The 14,899-nt window shown below is 48.3% G+C and overlaps 1 protein-coding gene across 1 annotated transcript; it reads right to left on the minus strand.

Moving 5' to 3' along the window:
• Positions 1 to 313: 313 nt before the first annotated feature.
• PRSS38 (serine protease 38) lies at positions 314 to 8,637 on the minus strand. Its single transcript, XM_002931267.4, has 5 exons — positions 8,362 to 8,637; positions 7,636 to 7,798; positions 6,836 to 7,107; positions 975 to 1,117; positions 314 to 568 (listed from the first exon to the last, which is right to left on the minus strand). The coding sequence occupies exons 1-5, from the start codon at positions 8,519 to 8,521 to the stop codon at positions 314 to 316; spliced, it is 993 nt and encodes a 330-aa protein (XP_002931313.4). The 5' UTR covers positions 8,522 to 8,637.
• Positions 8,638 to 14,899: the final 6,262 nt, after the last annotated feature.

Consider the following 14,899-nt stretch of genomic DNA (forward strand, 5'->3'; position numbering starts at 1 on the left):
GCCCATCACCCTGACAAGGCCACTGAGCACCAGCTAGTGGACACAATCCGTCTTCGTGAAGGAGCCTGTGCTCTGGGTGGACAGATGACGCAGGACTTCTGGGATGCTCACTTGGTAAACATTTAATATCTTACCAAATATCAGCCCAGAGCACTGAGCCAAGGTGGTCTGCACTTCTGTGGTGAGACTTGGCCCCACATCTGGGCCTGGCTAGTGGCCCTCACCTTGCTCAGATGTGAGGAGACTTGAGGGGCTGAGGCAGACCGGGACAGACGCATGCAGCATGAGGAGGCCAAGATGGGGGCCTCAGCCCTCACCACATTGACAGGACAGCCAGTATGGTCACAGGGATGCTGATGGTGGCCCCCAGCACAAGGGAGAGGGCGGGGAGCGGCTGAAAAGGCAGAGGTGTATGCTCTATGTAATAATGGATCCATTTTGAGAAATAGGAGACCCGTGCATAAACTGCAGGATACAAAGGGTATGTGCAACCACGGCCCCAGCTCACTACTCCAACCTGCAACCAGGTATGGTTGAATTCACAGACGAGCGGACCCCCAGAGTCACCCTGGAAGAGAAGAGGGGTTTCCCATGAGTGGGGCGTTCAGAGCCTCAGCCTCCTGCACAAGGGGGACCCTGGGCACCGCCTCACATTCGGCCCCACCTCGCCAGTGCTGAGGCTCTGCACCCGGTGGGTGGCACAGGGTGACGGCAGCAGGCAAGGCCCTTGGGCAGACGTGGAATCCCGGGCTGTTCCAGCAGCACTGGGGTCCATGGTGCTCTGGGCATGGACAGTGGTCGCATAAGCCACCCCAGGCTGTCCCACCCAGCTGAAGGCCACATGGTGATGTGCTTCCGAGGCCTGCAGGGGACGGCCATCCAGGACTACCACCCACTCAGAAGTGCCCCCTGGCTCAACACAAATAAACATCTGAAAGGCCTAGGCTTGGCCACTGCCCCTCAGTGGTATGCACCTCACACACGGTCCTCACGTTCCTGATGTCCCCGGCACACAGCATGTCCAGCATAATGTATGACAGGTGTCCGTAGAGCAGCTGGCACAGGGGTAATGAGATCAGAGGCATTTGTGCCTCCTGCAGCTTGTCTGGGATGTGGCCTGTAGGAAAGGAGTGCAGGCCCAGTGAGAGGCCCAGCAGGCTCACCCTGTGGCTCCTTCTCTTGCTCCTGCCCCCCACCTGGCTCCCTCTCTGCAGGGGGACCTCGACTTTGGTCAGCAGGTGTCAGTGTGACACATGACACGAACGTCATGTGACTCTTCCCAAAGGAGGTGGAGGAGCCATCCCCTCCCACTGCAGCAGGTCCGGGGAGAGAAGCCTCTGTGAGCCTGGTCCCTGAATGAGGGGCTGACAGTGCATGCAAGAAAGAGTCTGGGCCTGGGTTTTGCGTGTCACCCCGTATGCCCAGGTCTACCCTGATGGGCACAGTAATTGGTCCCAGAAACCTGTGCTCTCCTGGCCAGTGTGCGAGTGGTCTCATGGCTCTGGCCTTGCTTCAGCTGGAGAGGAGTTCTTTGCACCGGCTGCAGACCCACGTGACCCTGGTGTCAAAGGGGTGCGGGGTGCTTGTTTGGGGAAAGGCCAGGAGTACCTGAGGAGTCAGTTTTGGAGCTAATAAATGTGTATGTGGAGGGAAGGCACCAGAAAGCACAAGTTGGGCATGTTTGTGGCTACTGCTGGCTGCACTGGCAGGGTAGCGTCCAGAGACACGCCACACAACAGGCAGACGGTGCAGACGTAAATGCAGAACAACAGAGTCCACAAACCCAGGGTCTGCAGTGCTGGAAGAGGCTGCGGGGTAAAGTGCTTCAAGAAATCCTGTGGCCCAGCACACCAGTTAACCACCTGCCTGGGGCCTCCACCGTGGCCGCCCAGCGTAACGGAGAGTGTGCTTCCCTCCTGCCGGAAGTACTGCTGACATGGGTGCATAAGGGGCGACTGTTTTCCCACTGGGCACCAGGCAGGTGGGGCTGTGGGCCCAGGAACTCACAACACGTGACGTGAGGCCTGGGAGACCCCATTCCCCCGCAGGAACACTTCCCAGGCTGCAACAGGACGGGGCCCACAGACAGCTGGAACCACAAGGCAGGCACCAGAAGATGGGCATTACAGAGAGGAGGTGGCCCAGGGGGCACAGAGGGCCCTAAGCCATGCATGCAGAGGGTACAGGGAGCGTGGGGCTGGCAGAGGGTGGCAGCATGGACTCCACAGCCCCCAGAGTTCACAGGGGCCTGGGATGCCGAGTTCTAGCCAGTGCCGAGTGGACAGTCCTGCCGACCGCCCAGGACAATGGTGGAGACAGAGGACAGGAGGTGTGATCTACCCATCATGCTCACATGGCTCCCATGGAGCCAGGAGGATGGAGGACTAGAGTGAAGAGCCTGCATCAGAGTGCAAAAGATGAGGTGGAGCGTACAAGTGGGTGGGAAGAGGTCAGCCATGATTTCAAAGACTTCCTTAGGAGCGGACTGGGAAACCAGATGGAGGTTTGCATTCACGGGTAGGTCTGTCCCCTGAGTCTCGACTGGGAGCCCACGAGGCAATACTGGAGGCAGGGCAGGGGTAGGAGAGAGAGCCCCTCAGTGCAGGTGTTCAGTGGATGGCCAGCTGTCCCCGGAGAGCTGCAAGAACACAGCTTGCTTCCTTTCTCCCACAGAGCATGAGTCTTCCACCAGCTGCAAGGGGCAACAGATACTCCTGCCCCAGAGTGCAATGTAGGTGTCCCAGAGGCAGCAGCAAAGTGCACAGGCCCATTTCCAACGGGGCTTACAGCATGGCCTGAGACCAAGGTTGGACCACGGGAAGTCAGGGCTCCTGCCCCCCAACACCAGCCTAGCAACGAGTGTCAGGGAAGGCAAGAACATGCCGTGGGTGTGCAGAGATGCTGAGGGGAAAGCTGTTGCAGGAACACAGAAACACCCCAAGCCCTTCAGCCAGGAGCCCCCCCACGTGGGGACCTGAGCCTCTGGTGCACTGAAGACACAGCCACAGCAACAGCAGGGCCCACAACCCAGCTCAAGTTCTCACCAGGCTGACTCATCCCGCCGCAGGTCTATTTGGGGTGCAGAGACTTCGGTTCTAAATGTTCTCTTGTAATGTCTGGCATTCAACAAAAATGTAAAAGACACACAGGCATGCACACACTCAAACCTGAACTCACACACACATATGCATGCACACCCACCACCCACACACGTGCACATGTGCACACTCACTACCACCCGCCCCACACATGTGCATACGTGCGCACACTCACCCCCACAAACATGCATGTTACACACACACATACACCACTCACGTGCATACACATATGTACACACACACACCAGCCCACATGCGTGTGCACACGTACTTGTGCACTCACACGCATATGGTCACAGCCACCCCCCACCCCCACGCGCACGCACACCCATGCTTACACATGTCTTTGTGCTAGAATCACATTGTTTTGATTACTGTAACTTCACAATATGTTTTGAAAGTGGTTAGCATGAGTCTGTCCAGCTTTGGTCTTCTCTTTTGGCTATTCCAGGTCCCTTCCAATTCCATGTAACTGGAGGGTAAGCTTTTCCATTTCTGCAGAAAAGCCACTGGAACTCTGATGGAGATTGCCCTGGACACACAGGTCACTTTGGCTGGTGTTGACCTCTTAGCACTGTTAAGTCTCCCAGCCCACAAACACTGTCTGTCTGTATATTTATTTAGGTCTTTCAAAATCGCTCTTGGCAATATTTTGTAGTGTTTGGTATACAGGTCTTTCACCTCCTTGGATTAATTTACTCAAAGGTAGCTTTTCTTTTGGATGATGTAGGATAGCTTCCTTAATGTCCTCTTGTGATTGTTCACTGAAGGTACACAGAAACCCAGCTGATCTGTGTGTGTGTTGATCTTGTACCCTGCAACATTGCTGAAATTGTTTGTCTGTAGTAGTTAGTTTTGTGTACTTGTTTTTAGGCTTCCTTGGAATTTTCCATATGTATGGTTATGTCATCTGTGAAGAGAGAGTTTTTATTTCATTTCCTTTTCTTAATAATAATTTTTTATTATGTTATGTTAGTCACCATACAGTACATCCTTAGTTTTTGTTGTAGTGTTCCATGATTCATTATTTGCGTAACCCAGTGCTCCATGCAATACGTGCCCTCCTTAATACCCATCAGTGGCCTATCCCAGTCCCCCATCCCCCTCTCCTCTGAAGCCCTCAGTTTGTTTCCCAGAGTCCATAGTCTCTCGGGTTCATTCCCCCTTCTGTTTACTCCCCCTTCCTTCTTCCCTTCCTTCTCCTACCGATCTTCCTGCTATTTCTTATGTCCCATAAATGAGTGAAACCATATGATAATTGTCTTTCTCTGCTTGACTTATTTCACTTAGCATAATCTCCTACAGTCCCGTCCATGTTGCTGCAAATGTATAATCATTCTTTCTGATGGCTGAGTAATATTCCATTGTATATATGGACCACATCTCCTTTATCCATTCATCTGTTGAAGGACATCTTGGCTCCTTCCACGATTTAGCTCTTGTGGACAATGCTGCTATGAACATTGGGGTGCATATGGCCCTTCTCTTCACTATGTCTGTATCTTTGGGGTAAGCACCCAGTAGTGCAATGGCTGGATCATAGGGTATCTCAATTTTTTACTTTTTAAGGGACCTCCACACTGTTTTCCAAAGTGGCTGTACCAACTTGCATTTCCACCAACAGTGTAAGAGGGTTCCCCTTTCTCCACATCCTCTCCAACATTTGTTGTTTCCTGCCTTGTCAATTTTTGCCATTCTAACTTTGTGTAAGGTGGTATGTCAATGTGGTTTTGATTTGAATTTCCTTGATGGCTAATGATTTTGAACATTTTTTCATGTATCTGTTAGCCATTCGTATGTCTTCATTGGAAAAGTGTCCATTCATATCTTCTGCCCATTTTATGATTTGTTTATTTGTTTCTTGTGTATTGAGTTTGAGAAACTCTTTGTAGATCTTGGATACCAGTCTTTTAACTGTAGTGTCACTTGCAAGTATCTTCTCCCATTCCGTGGGCTGCCTCTTAGTTTTTTTGACTGTTTCCTTGGCTATGCAGAAGCTTTTTCTCTTGATGAAGTCCCACAAGTTCATTTTATCTTTTGTTTCTCTTGCCTTTGGAGATGTGTCATGAAAAAGGTTGACAAGTTCATTTTATCTTTTGTTTCTCTTGCCTTTGGAGATGTGTCATGAAAAAGGTTGCTGTGGCTGATGTCGTAGAGGTTGCTGCCTATAGTTTATCTTTGTGTATGGTGTGAGAGAGTGGTCAAGTTTCATTCTTTTGCATGTAGCTGTCCAATTTTCCCAGCACCACCCTTACTTATCTTTTGTCTGGTTGTTCAGTCCATTGTTGAGAGAGGCATATTGAAGTCCCCAACCACTATTGTAGAGCTGCCTATTTCTCTCTTCAGTTCTGCCATTTGTTGCTTCACATATTTTGATGGTTTGTCATTAGGTGTGTGTTTATAATTTTTGTATCTTCTTGCTGTATTGAAACTTTTATTAATCTGTACTGTCCTTTTTTGTCTCTTGTAGACCTTTTTTTAATTTTAGGATCTATTTTATCTGATATTATTAGTATAGCTACTCTGCTCTCTTTTGGTCACTATTTGCATGGATATCTTTTTCTGCCCTTTAATTTTCAACTTGTTTGTGCCTTTGGGTCTCAAGCGAGTCTCAAAAGACAGCATAGACTTGGATTATGTATTCTTACCCATTCTTCCAATCTGTCTTTCAGTTGGAGAGTTTAATCCATTTACATTTAAAGCAATCACTGATAAGGAGAGACTTACTTCCATCATCGTGCTCTTTTTCTTTATGCTCTGTAGCTTTTTGTCCCTCATTTCCTGCATTTCTATCTTCTGTGGTGTTTAAAAGATTTTTTTGTAGTGAAATGTTTACATTCCTTCTTCATTTCCTTTTGTGTATATTCTATAGCTATTTTCTTTGTTACCACGGGATTACTTTGGACATCCTAAAGTTATAACTTTCTAATTTGAATTTATAGCACCCTAACCTCAATAAATTTGTTTAATTAAGTAAATCAGACATTAAACTTTCTTAACCTGGTATAAGATATCAAGCTAAAGTCTCCAGGCCAGGCCACAAGCTTATAGTAAATCATGAGAAGCATTTTCATTAAAATAAAAAACAGGAAAAGGAGACCTAGGATCATTTCTAATTGGAGGTTCAACCATTGCAATAAGACCAAAAATATATATATAAAGGATAAAATATGGGAAAAGAAGTGATGAAACAGTTTTTTTATTTGAAGGAAATATGATTTTTAAATCAAGAAATCCACTGACAAGCTATTAAAAGTGAATTCTATAAGGTGGCTGGAAAGGTCAATGTGCAAAAATTAACAACTGTGACTGATCAGCAAATACAATCAAAAAGAATGTTTTCAATAGCTATAAATATTCTAAGGTACGAAGTATAAACCTAGAAAGAAAATATGAGGTCATTATGGAGAAAACCAGAATAACTAATAGATTTTTAAAATATGCTTAAAAAGATGGTTTCCCAGTTGGATTTAGAATCTTAAAGAAAACTGTTTTGAAATTTGTGTTCTCAGTATACTAAATATTAATTCCACAGAGTAGACGTAACTGCTTCTCTGTATACAACAAAGACAGCCAGGTGCACACTGACAAGGAAACAGAGTGGCTGATGGGTGGGGACGCCGACCTCCAGATACCTGCACCCCCGTAACTGACAGAATTCTTTCTTTCCTGTATTGACACAGAGCTCTCGTCCTATGCAAGCTCCAATAAAGGAACTGACCCCTTATTTCTCTTACCTTGTGGAGAGATGAGTCCCCATCCTGTAGACCAGCAAGTAACATTGTGAAGGTTCACATCTGGGGGTGCGATGCAGACAGGAAGCACAGAGTCAAAAAACACAATGCGAGATTTCAGCTGAACCAGGGCGATGTCACCTCCAACAGGGTGGTACACTTCATATGTAGGGTGCACGATCACCTTGTTCACCTCAAACCACTGGGTGTGACTGCCTGCAAACCTGAGGTCCACCAGGCCCACATATATATCAAACGCTTCAATGCTCTTGTCCCTGTGGGGACAGAGAACAAAGGCACAGTGACTTGAGCATCTTGCACCTGGGAAGCAAGGGGACTCTCCATTCACAGGCCCAGGGAGGCCAGCAGCATGGTGGCCTCAGTCTCCAGGCTCTCAGCCAGGATATGGAAAAGCAAGTTTCTGGCACACTGAGAACCTGGCTGTCTGGCAGAATTGTCCCCAAAGAAGCCCCGACCCGGGCCAATCGAGGATTCAGGGACTCATCATGACCTGCTGGTCACCAACAGCCCAGGAGGGTGGACTTGTCAGATGTACAGTGAGCCGCCTGTGAAGGTAGGTCTTTCCTCCCCTCTCTTCCTGTGATATGTCTCCACACCTATCTCAAAGAATCAATGGCCCTAAGGAGCCCTCAGCCCCGTGCAAGGAGAAGCTGCTGTGGATGGAGCTGTGTGCTGGGCCCTACCCTCCTCCATTCCTGAGAATTCCCAGCTGGATGCAGCTCCCTGGTCAGTCCAGCAGCCCTGGACCTCCAAGGGAATGGCTTCTGGCACTGCCCACTCACCTATCGAAGCAGTGGGCTGCCGACAGGATCCAGTACTCATTGATGATGGACCCTCCACAGACGTGGAAGCCTCTATACTGCACACTGACCTGCCACGGCCACTTCCTCTCCAGGGCATCCATGCCCCCCACAATCTTCCCCTGTATGTAACGATGGCCACAGGCTGAGGAGAAAGGGACAGAGCCCACAAGTAGCAGCAGTGGCAGGGTGGGCTGGGTGCAGACACGGAGTGGTTGGGAGGTCTTGGGAAGGGGAGGGTCAGAAAGGGCAGGAGGGAGGAAAGGAAGGGAGGGCAGGGGAGGGGAGGGGAGAGGCAGGGAAGGGTAGGTCAGAAAGGGCATGGGAGGGAAAAGAAACAGAGGGTAGGGGAAAGGGAGGCCAGGGGAGGGGAAAGGAAGGGGGAAGGGGAAGAAGGGAAAGGAGAGCAGGGGAAAGTTGGGGAGGGCTGGGGAATGGAGGGGGAGCGGAAGGGAGGGGTGGAGAGGAGAATGAAGGAGAGGGCCAGAAAGGGCAGGGGAGGGAAAAGGAAAGTAGGGCAGGGGAGGGGAGAAGCAGGGAAGGGGAGGGTCAGGAAGGGCAGGGAAGGGACGGGAGAGAAAGCTGGTGAGGGAAGGGGAGGGCTGGGAAGGGGCAAGGCAGGGGAGGGGAGGGCAGTTCTCCACCCCAGGAAAAAGCCCCAGACTCGCCACTAGGACTACAGTCAACTTGGGCCTGGAGGGGTCCTACCCACGTCGGAGTTCAAGGCTCTGCCCTCGCTCCAGGGGCGTCTGTGGACCACGGCTGCAGCCTGGGCGGGGAGCAGGAAGAGCAGGAACAGGAGCAGGCGGGGGGCCGCAGGCGGTGGCGCTCCACGCACCACGCGTGGGCCAGACAGCAGGGCGGCCATGAGGTGGGAGGTCCTGTGGAGCGAGCCCGCCGGCCTTGTGCCCCTGTGCGGCTACGCAATGTGTGACGGCACCAAAGTGCGACACCAGGAACACGCGACGGCACCAAGGTGCGACAGTGCAGGGCACGCGACCACAGGAACACGTGAGGGCATCAATGCGCAAAGGCCCCCAGGCACTCCATGGCGACAGCACCTAAGAGCACGTGAGGGAGCCCTGACCACATATTTGGGCAACTACATCTGAGACACGTGGCAGTGCCCCCCTGCCCCTCTGTCCCACTACGTGGGACCCCCCCAACCCCTGGCAGGTTGCAGGCTCCTTGTTCCCCATCACAGAGCCGGCTCTGGGGGGTCTCCGGGTGGCCTCTGGCCCCTGGCAGCGGTCTTCCCTCCTGACAGCCTCTCTGGGCACCCTTCCCTCCTTGAACACCTGCTCTTGGTGGTCTCTCACAATGCAAGTCCTGGCTCATCTGGGTGGGCTGTTGTTCCCACCGCAGGGCTATTCTGATCTGTCCACTTGCATGTTTCCCAGATGAGAGGGCTCCACCTTGGCCTCCTTGGTGCAGACTTGTGATAGGGAGGAGTGCTGCCTCATACTGCAGATGGAGAGACAGAAGGGACTCACCATGTGTCCAGCTTCCCAAGGGTCCTTCCTGCAGGTCCTCCTAGGAGACATCACCTGGGTTCTCAGCCATGAGTGACATTCCTGGGGACACTTGGTCATGTCTGGATACACTGTGGATGATCAAAATTGGGGGCCTGTGATACTGGCATCTAGTGGGTTGTTCAGGGGTGTGGCTAAACATCCTGTAATGCACAGAATGCTCTCTGAGAGCAAAGAATTTTCCAGGCCCAAATGTCAGTAATGCTGAGGTTGAGACGTCTCGGCCAACAGGCTCCACAGGAATCACATTACCGTGGGGAAAGGGGCTGAAAGTTGGCCTTCAAGGGATGCACTCCACTTCTGCACCCACTTCCGCCTGTTGGGGGACAGAAGAGTGCAGCTTTTCTCATGTTTGCCTTAATAGGCAGGATGGTTAGAACGTTTCCATCATGTTGGGCCACCCTTTTCTGTGGCTTTAGTTAGGGCTATTGTGTGTGTGTGTGTGTGTGTGTGTGTGTGTGTGTGTGTGTGGGCGTTGCAGGTTTCTACACCCAAGTTGGACACAAGGGAGGAATAAAAAACCCCAGGGAACTACCAACGGAGTTGCTCTTCAAATCCTGTGGCCCCTATCTAGTATCTACCCTTCACAATCTTCTGATGTGTGACTTGTGTTGTGACTAGTGGAGGAACAAATGGAATGTGTTCATCATTCTTGTCTAAACCTGAAGGAACTTCTCCCAGCTGAGTTAGTTTCTTCCAAACTGCTATTTTCACTTGATTGATTTGGTGTTTGATTTCTGTGTTAGAGGCTTTCCTTTGATGTCTGCTATTCTTTTGTCTTGCATTTGAAATTAAGACTGCTGGAATGAAAAGTGATTGGAAACTCTGGGGTGTGGACAGTGCTGGGTGAATCATGGGGCGCTACCAATGTCACTACCTCTAAGCCTGTCAGCTTCTCCAGATGACCCCAAACTCCTTCCTGAATGGCAGGGATCTTATTGCACGCTCTGGAAACTCAGGTAGAAGGTTGTTGTGTCTTAACATTCTGCATTAAGTATATATACTATCTCCTAACCTAATTTTGGCATCCACAGCCCTCAATTATGGATGGCCTGTCTTACTCTCAAAGAAAACAGAACCCCAGATTTCTGTGGGGTCCATTAGCCCAGAGGTATGGAGTGTGGGGATGACTTAGGGGTATGACTGCTTCTTAGTTTCTGCCCAACATTCCTGGGTGACCATTCCTTCCCACAGTCATATCTAGACACATTGGTTCTTGTTGAGGGTTCCTTCTTGTAGATCAGGGTGTTTTCCACTTTCTCCATGGCCTACTCAATTCTGTTAGGTCAGTTACTACTTATACATCTGCCATCCACCTGATCAAAACCGTTCTTTTTAGGGTACCACTTATACACAGTAAAATTTATCCAATCATGCCAGTTTTGACAAATGCTTGCAGTCATGTTACCACCACAATCAAGCTATAGAAGAGTCCACTGCCTTCCCAGTTCCTTTGAGCCCCTTTAGAGTCCTTCTGCCCATAATCCCTTGAAATAACGAATCTAGATTTCCATCCACACCTTTTGTCTTTCCCCGAATGTCATATATACAGTCTTGCAAGTCTAACTTCCCTTACTTAGCATAATACATTTGAGATCCATCCATGTGATGGCCGGTAAAACCAACTGGGCCTCAAAATTTCTGTTCCAAGGGTTTTAAACTATGAATGTAAGATCTGTAATACTTATGGAACTGTTTAAGCTATTGGTTTCTTTTTAAGGGAGTTTTGGTACTTTGTACCTTTCAAAGAAATTGTCCATCTCATTTGAGTTGTTGAATTTATGGCTGTAAGGTTGTTAGAAAACATTCCCTTCTTATCATTTCAATGCCTGTAGTAATGACCCTCTTCTGTTTCTGATACTGGTAGCTTCTAACTAGCTACAGTTTTATTTATGAAGGCCATTGTGTCTTTGTATGTTACTTCACTGAATTGTCTTCCATTTGTGCTGGTTTCTTTTTTAGTGATTCTTTTTTAGTAATTGAGTTATAAGAGCTCTTTATTTATTCCTGATACAGGTATCATCAGATCGATTTGCAAATACTTTCTCACAGTAGGTAGATTGTCTTTGCATCTTTTTGAATGTGTTCTATGACACACAAAAATTTTTAACTTTAAAGAGGCCCAATGTATCTATTTTCTTTTGACATTTGCACTTTTGGTGTCAAGAGATCATTGCTTAATCCAAGGTCATGAAACGTTACTCCTACATTTTCTTCTAAGTGTTTTGTAATTTTAGCTCTTATATATAGGCCTGTAATCCATTTTGAGTTAAATTTCAGCATGGTGTGAGGTGGGGGTCCAGATTCATTCTTTTGCTTGTGCGTATACAGTTGTCTCAGCACCATTTGTTGAAAAGACTAATTTTTTCATTGATTGTCTTGGAACCCTGTCAAAAAGCGATTGGCCATAAAAGTAAGGGTTTATTACTGGGCTCTTGATTCTATTCTACTGATGTGTATTTCTACTCTTATGCAAGTTCCACACTGCTTCAATTACTGTAGTTTTATAGTAAGTTTGTCCTCACAAAATTAAACCCTCCAACTTTGTTTTTCTTTTCCAAGATTGTTTTGTCTATTCTGAGCCCTTTTTCTTCTTTTTTATTATGTTATGTTAGTCACCATACAGTACATTATTAGTTTTTGATGTAGTGTTCCATGATTCATTATTTGCAGTAACACCCAATTGAGCCCTTTTACATATGAATTTTAAGGTCAGCTTGTAAATTTCTAACGAGAACCAGCTGGAATCTTGATAAAGACTGCAATGTATCTGTAGATCGACTTGGAGAGTATTACCATCTGTTGTGGTTTGAATTGCGTCCACCCAACAAATATGTTGAGGTCCTACTCCCAGTACTTCAGAATGTGACTTTATTTGGAAATAGGATCATTGCGATGTAATTAAAGTTAAAATGAGGTCAAACTGGAGTATCCTTGATCCAAAATAACTGGTGTCTTCGAGAGGAGGAGTTAAAATGGCAGAAGGAGTAGGGGACCCCTTTTTCAGCTGCTCCCCTGAGTTGAGCTGTATAGGTACCAGACCATCCTGAACACCCACGGAATCAGCCTGAGATGCAGGAAGATACATCTGGATCTCTACAAATGAACATCTCCAGCGATGAGTATTGAGGTACAAAGCAGGGAGCTGTGAAACCATGCACAAATGGAAGGGGGAGGGAGCCGCTGCATTTGGGCGCCGGGAAGCGGTAGCCACCTGCACGGGGAGCGGGCGGACACCCGTGAGACAGCAGACTGAGACATTGAGCCGGGAGCACGCGACACCAGACTTCTCAGGGACCTCCGGAACTCCGGTGTGCTCACTGGAAACAGACTGAGACCGGGAGCTCCGGAACACGCAGGGGCAGCTGGCAGCTGGCAGCTGGCAGTGTTAGAAACACAAAGGACAGAGAAGCACTGGCCCTGGAAGGAAGGGCTGGGACGCCGGGTGTGGGCGCACATCCCGGGACGCTGCACGGTTGAGCAGCACCAACAGAAGCAGAGTTAAAGTGGCCAGAACATCAGTGGAGAATGGTCTGTGATCCCTCTGTTCTGAGACAGAGGCTGGGATTCGGCTACTGCTGCTCTGACTCTCAGAAGAGGCACAGCAAACCACCGCAAAGCCACCAGAGAACAAAAAGCCTGGAAATACTGGCTCACAGTGTGCCCATCCCCATCCCCCCTCACAGGGGACACGGAGACTCTACCGAAACAGGGTTGCCTGAGTATTGGCACGGCAGGCCCGTCCCCCAGAAGGCAGGCTGAAAAATCAAGAAGCCCACATCCTTAAGGTCCCTATAAAACAAGTGTGCACTGCCTGGGTCCTGGTCAATAATTTGGGCTCTGGACAGCCCTGCAATNTGTTCTGAGACAGAGGCTGGGATTCGGCTACTGCTGCTCTGACTCTCAGAAGAGGCACAGCAAACCACCAGGCAAAGCCACCAGAGAACAAAAGCCTGGAAATACTGGCTCACAGTGTGCCCATCCCCATCCCCCCTCACAGGGGACACGGAGACTCTACCGAAACAGGGTTGCCTGAGTATTGGCACGGCAGGCCCGTCCCCCAGAAGGCAGGCTGAAAAATCAAGAAGCCCACATCCTTAAGGTCCCTATAAAACAAGTGTGCACTGCCTGGGTCCTGGTCAATAATTTGGGCTCTGGACAGCCCTGCAATCTCTCCTCATTAGAATGACGAGAAGGAGAAATCCCCCCCAGCAAAGAAAAGACAATGAGTCTGTGGCCTCTGCCACAGAACTAATGGATATGGATATAACCAAATTATCAGAAATGGAGTTCAGAGTAACAAGGGTCAAGATGGTGTGTAGACTTGAAAAAAGTATTAACAAAAATGTTAATGAGAATATAGAATCTCTAAGTGCGGAAATGAGAGCGAATCTGGCAGAAATGAAAAATTCTATGAATCAAATGCAGTCAAAACTAGAGGCTCTAATGGCCAGGGTGAATGAGGCAGAAGAACGCTTTGGTGAATTGGAGGATGGGTTAGTAGAAGAAAAAGCTAAAATAGAATCTGGACTAAAAAAAAAAAATCCACGCTCAGGAATGTAGGTTACGGGAGATTACTGACTCAATGAAACGCTCCAATGTCAGAATCATCGGCATCCCCGAGGGGGAAGAGAAAAACTGAGGTCTAGAAGATATATTTGAAGAAATTGTAGCTGAAAACTTGCCTAATCTAGCAAAGGAAACAAGCTTTCGTGTCCAAGAGGCAGAGAGGACCCCTCCCAAGCTCAACCACGACAAACCTATGCCACATCACGTCATAGTGCAATTCACAAATATTAGATCCAAGGATACAGTATTGAAAGCGGCCAGGGCAAAGAAATTTCTCACGTACAAAGGCAAAGGTATCAGAATTACGTCAGACCTGTCTACACAGACCTGGAATGAGAGAAAGGGTTGGGCGGGCATTTTTAAAGCTCTTTCAGAGAAAAACATGCAGCCAAGGATCCTTTATCCAGCAAGGCTGTCATTCAGAATTGATGGAGAGATAAAGACCTTCCAGAATCACCAGTCATTGACCAATTTTGTAACCACGAAACCAAACCCTACAGGAGATATTAAGGGGGGTTCTATAAAAGTAAAAAGACCCCAAGAGTGATACAGAACAGAAAGTCACAATCTATAGAAACAAAGACTTTACAGGGGGGCACCTGGGTTTCACAGTGGTTGAGCGTCTGCCTTCGGCTCAGGGCGTGATCGCGGCATTCTGGGATCAGCCCCACATCAGGCTCCTCTGCTATGAGCCTGCTTCTTCCTCTCCCACTTCCCCTGCTTGTGTTCCCTCTCTCGCTGGCTGTCTCTATCTCTGTCGAATAAATAAAATCTTTAAAAAAAAAAAAAGAAACAAAGATTTTANAAAAAAAAAAAAGAAACAAAGATTTTACAGGCAACATGGCATCATTAAAATCATATCTCTCAATAATCAGTCTCAATGTAAATGGCCTAAATGCTCCCATAAAGTGCCACGGGGTTGCAGATTGGATAAAAAGACATGACCCATCCATTTGCTGTCTACAAGAGACTCATTTTGAACCCAAAGATACATCCAGACTGAAAGTAAAGGGATGGAATACCCTCTTTCATGCCAATGAACCTCAAAAGAAAGCTGGGGTAGCAATTCTCATGTCAGACAGATTGGATTTAAAACTAAAGACTATAGTTAGAGATACAGAAGGGCAATATATTATTCTTATAGG

The sequence above is a fragment of the Ailuropoda melanoleuca genome, chromosome 3 (genome assembly GCF_002007445.2).
Source record: "Ailuropoda melanoleuca isolate Jingjing chromosome 3, ASM200744v2, whole genome shotgun sequence".
NCBI classification, from domain to species: Eukaryota; Metazoa; Chordata; class Mammalia; order Carnivora; family Ursidae; genus Ailuropoda; species Ailuropoda melanoleuca.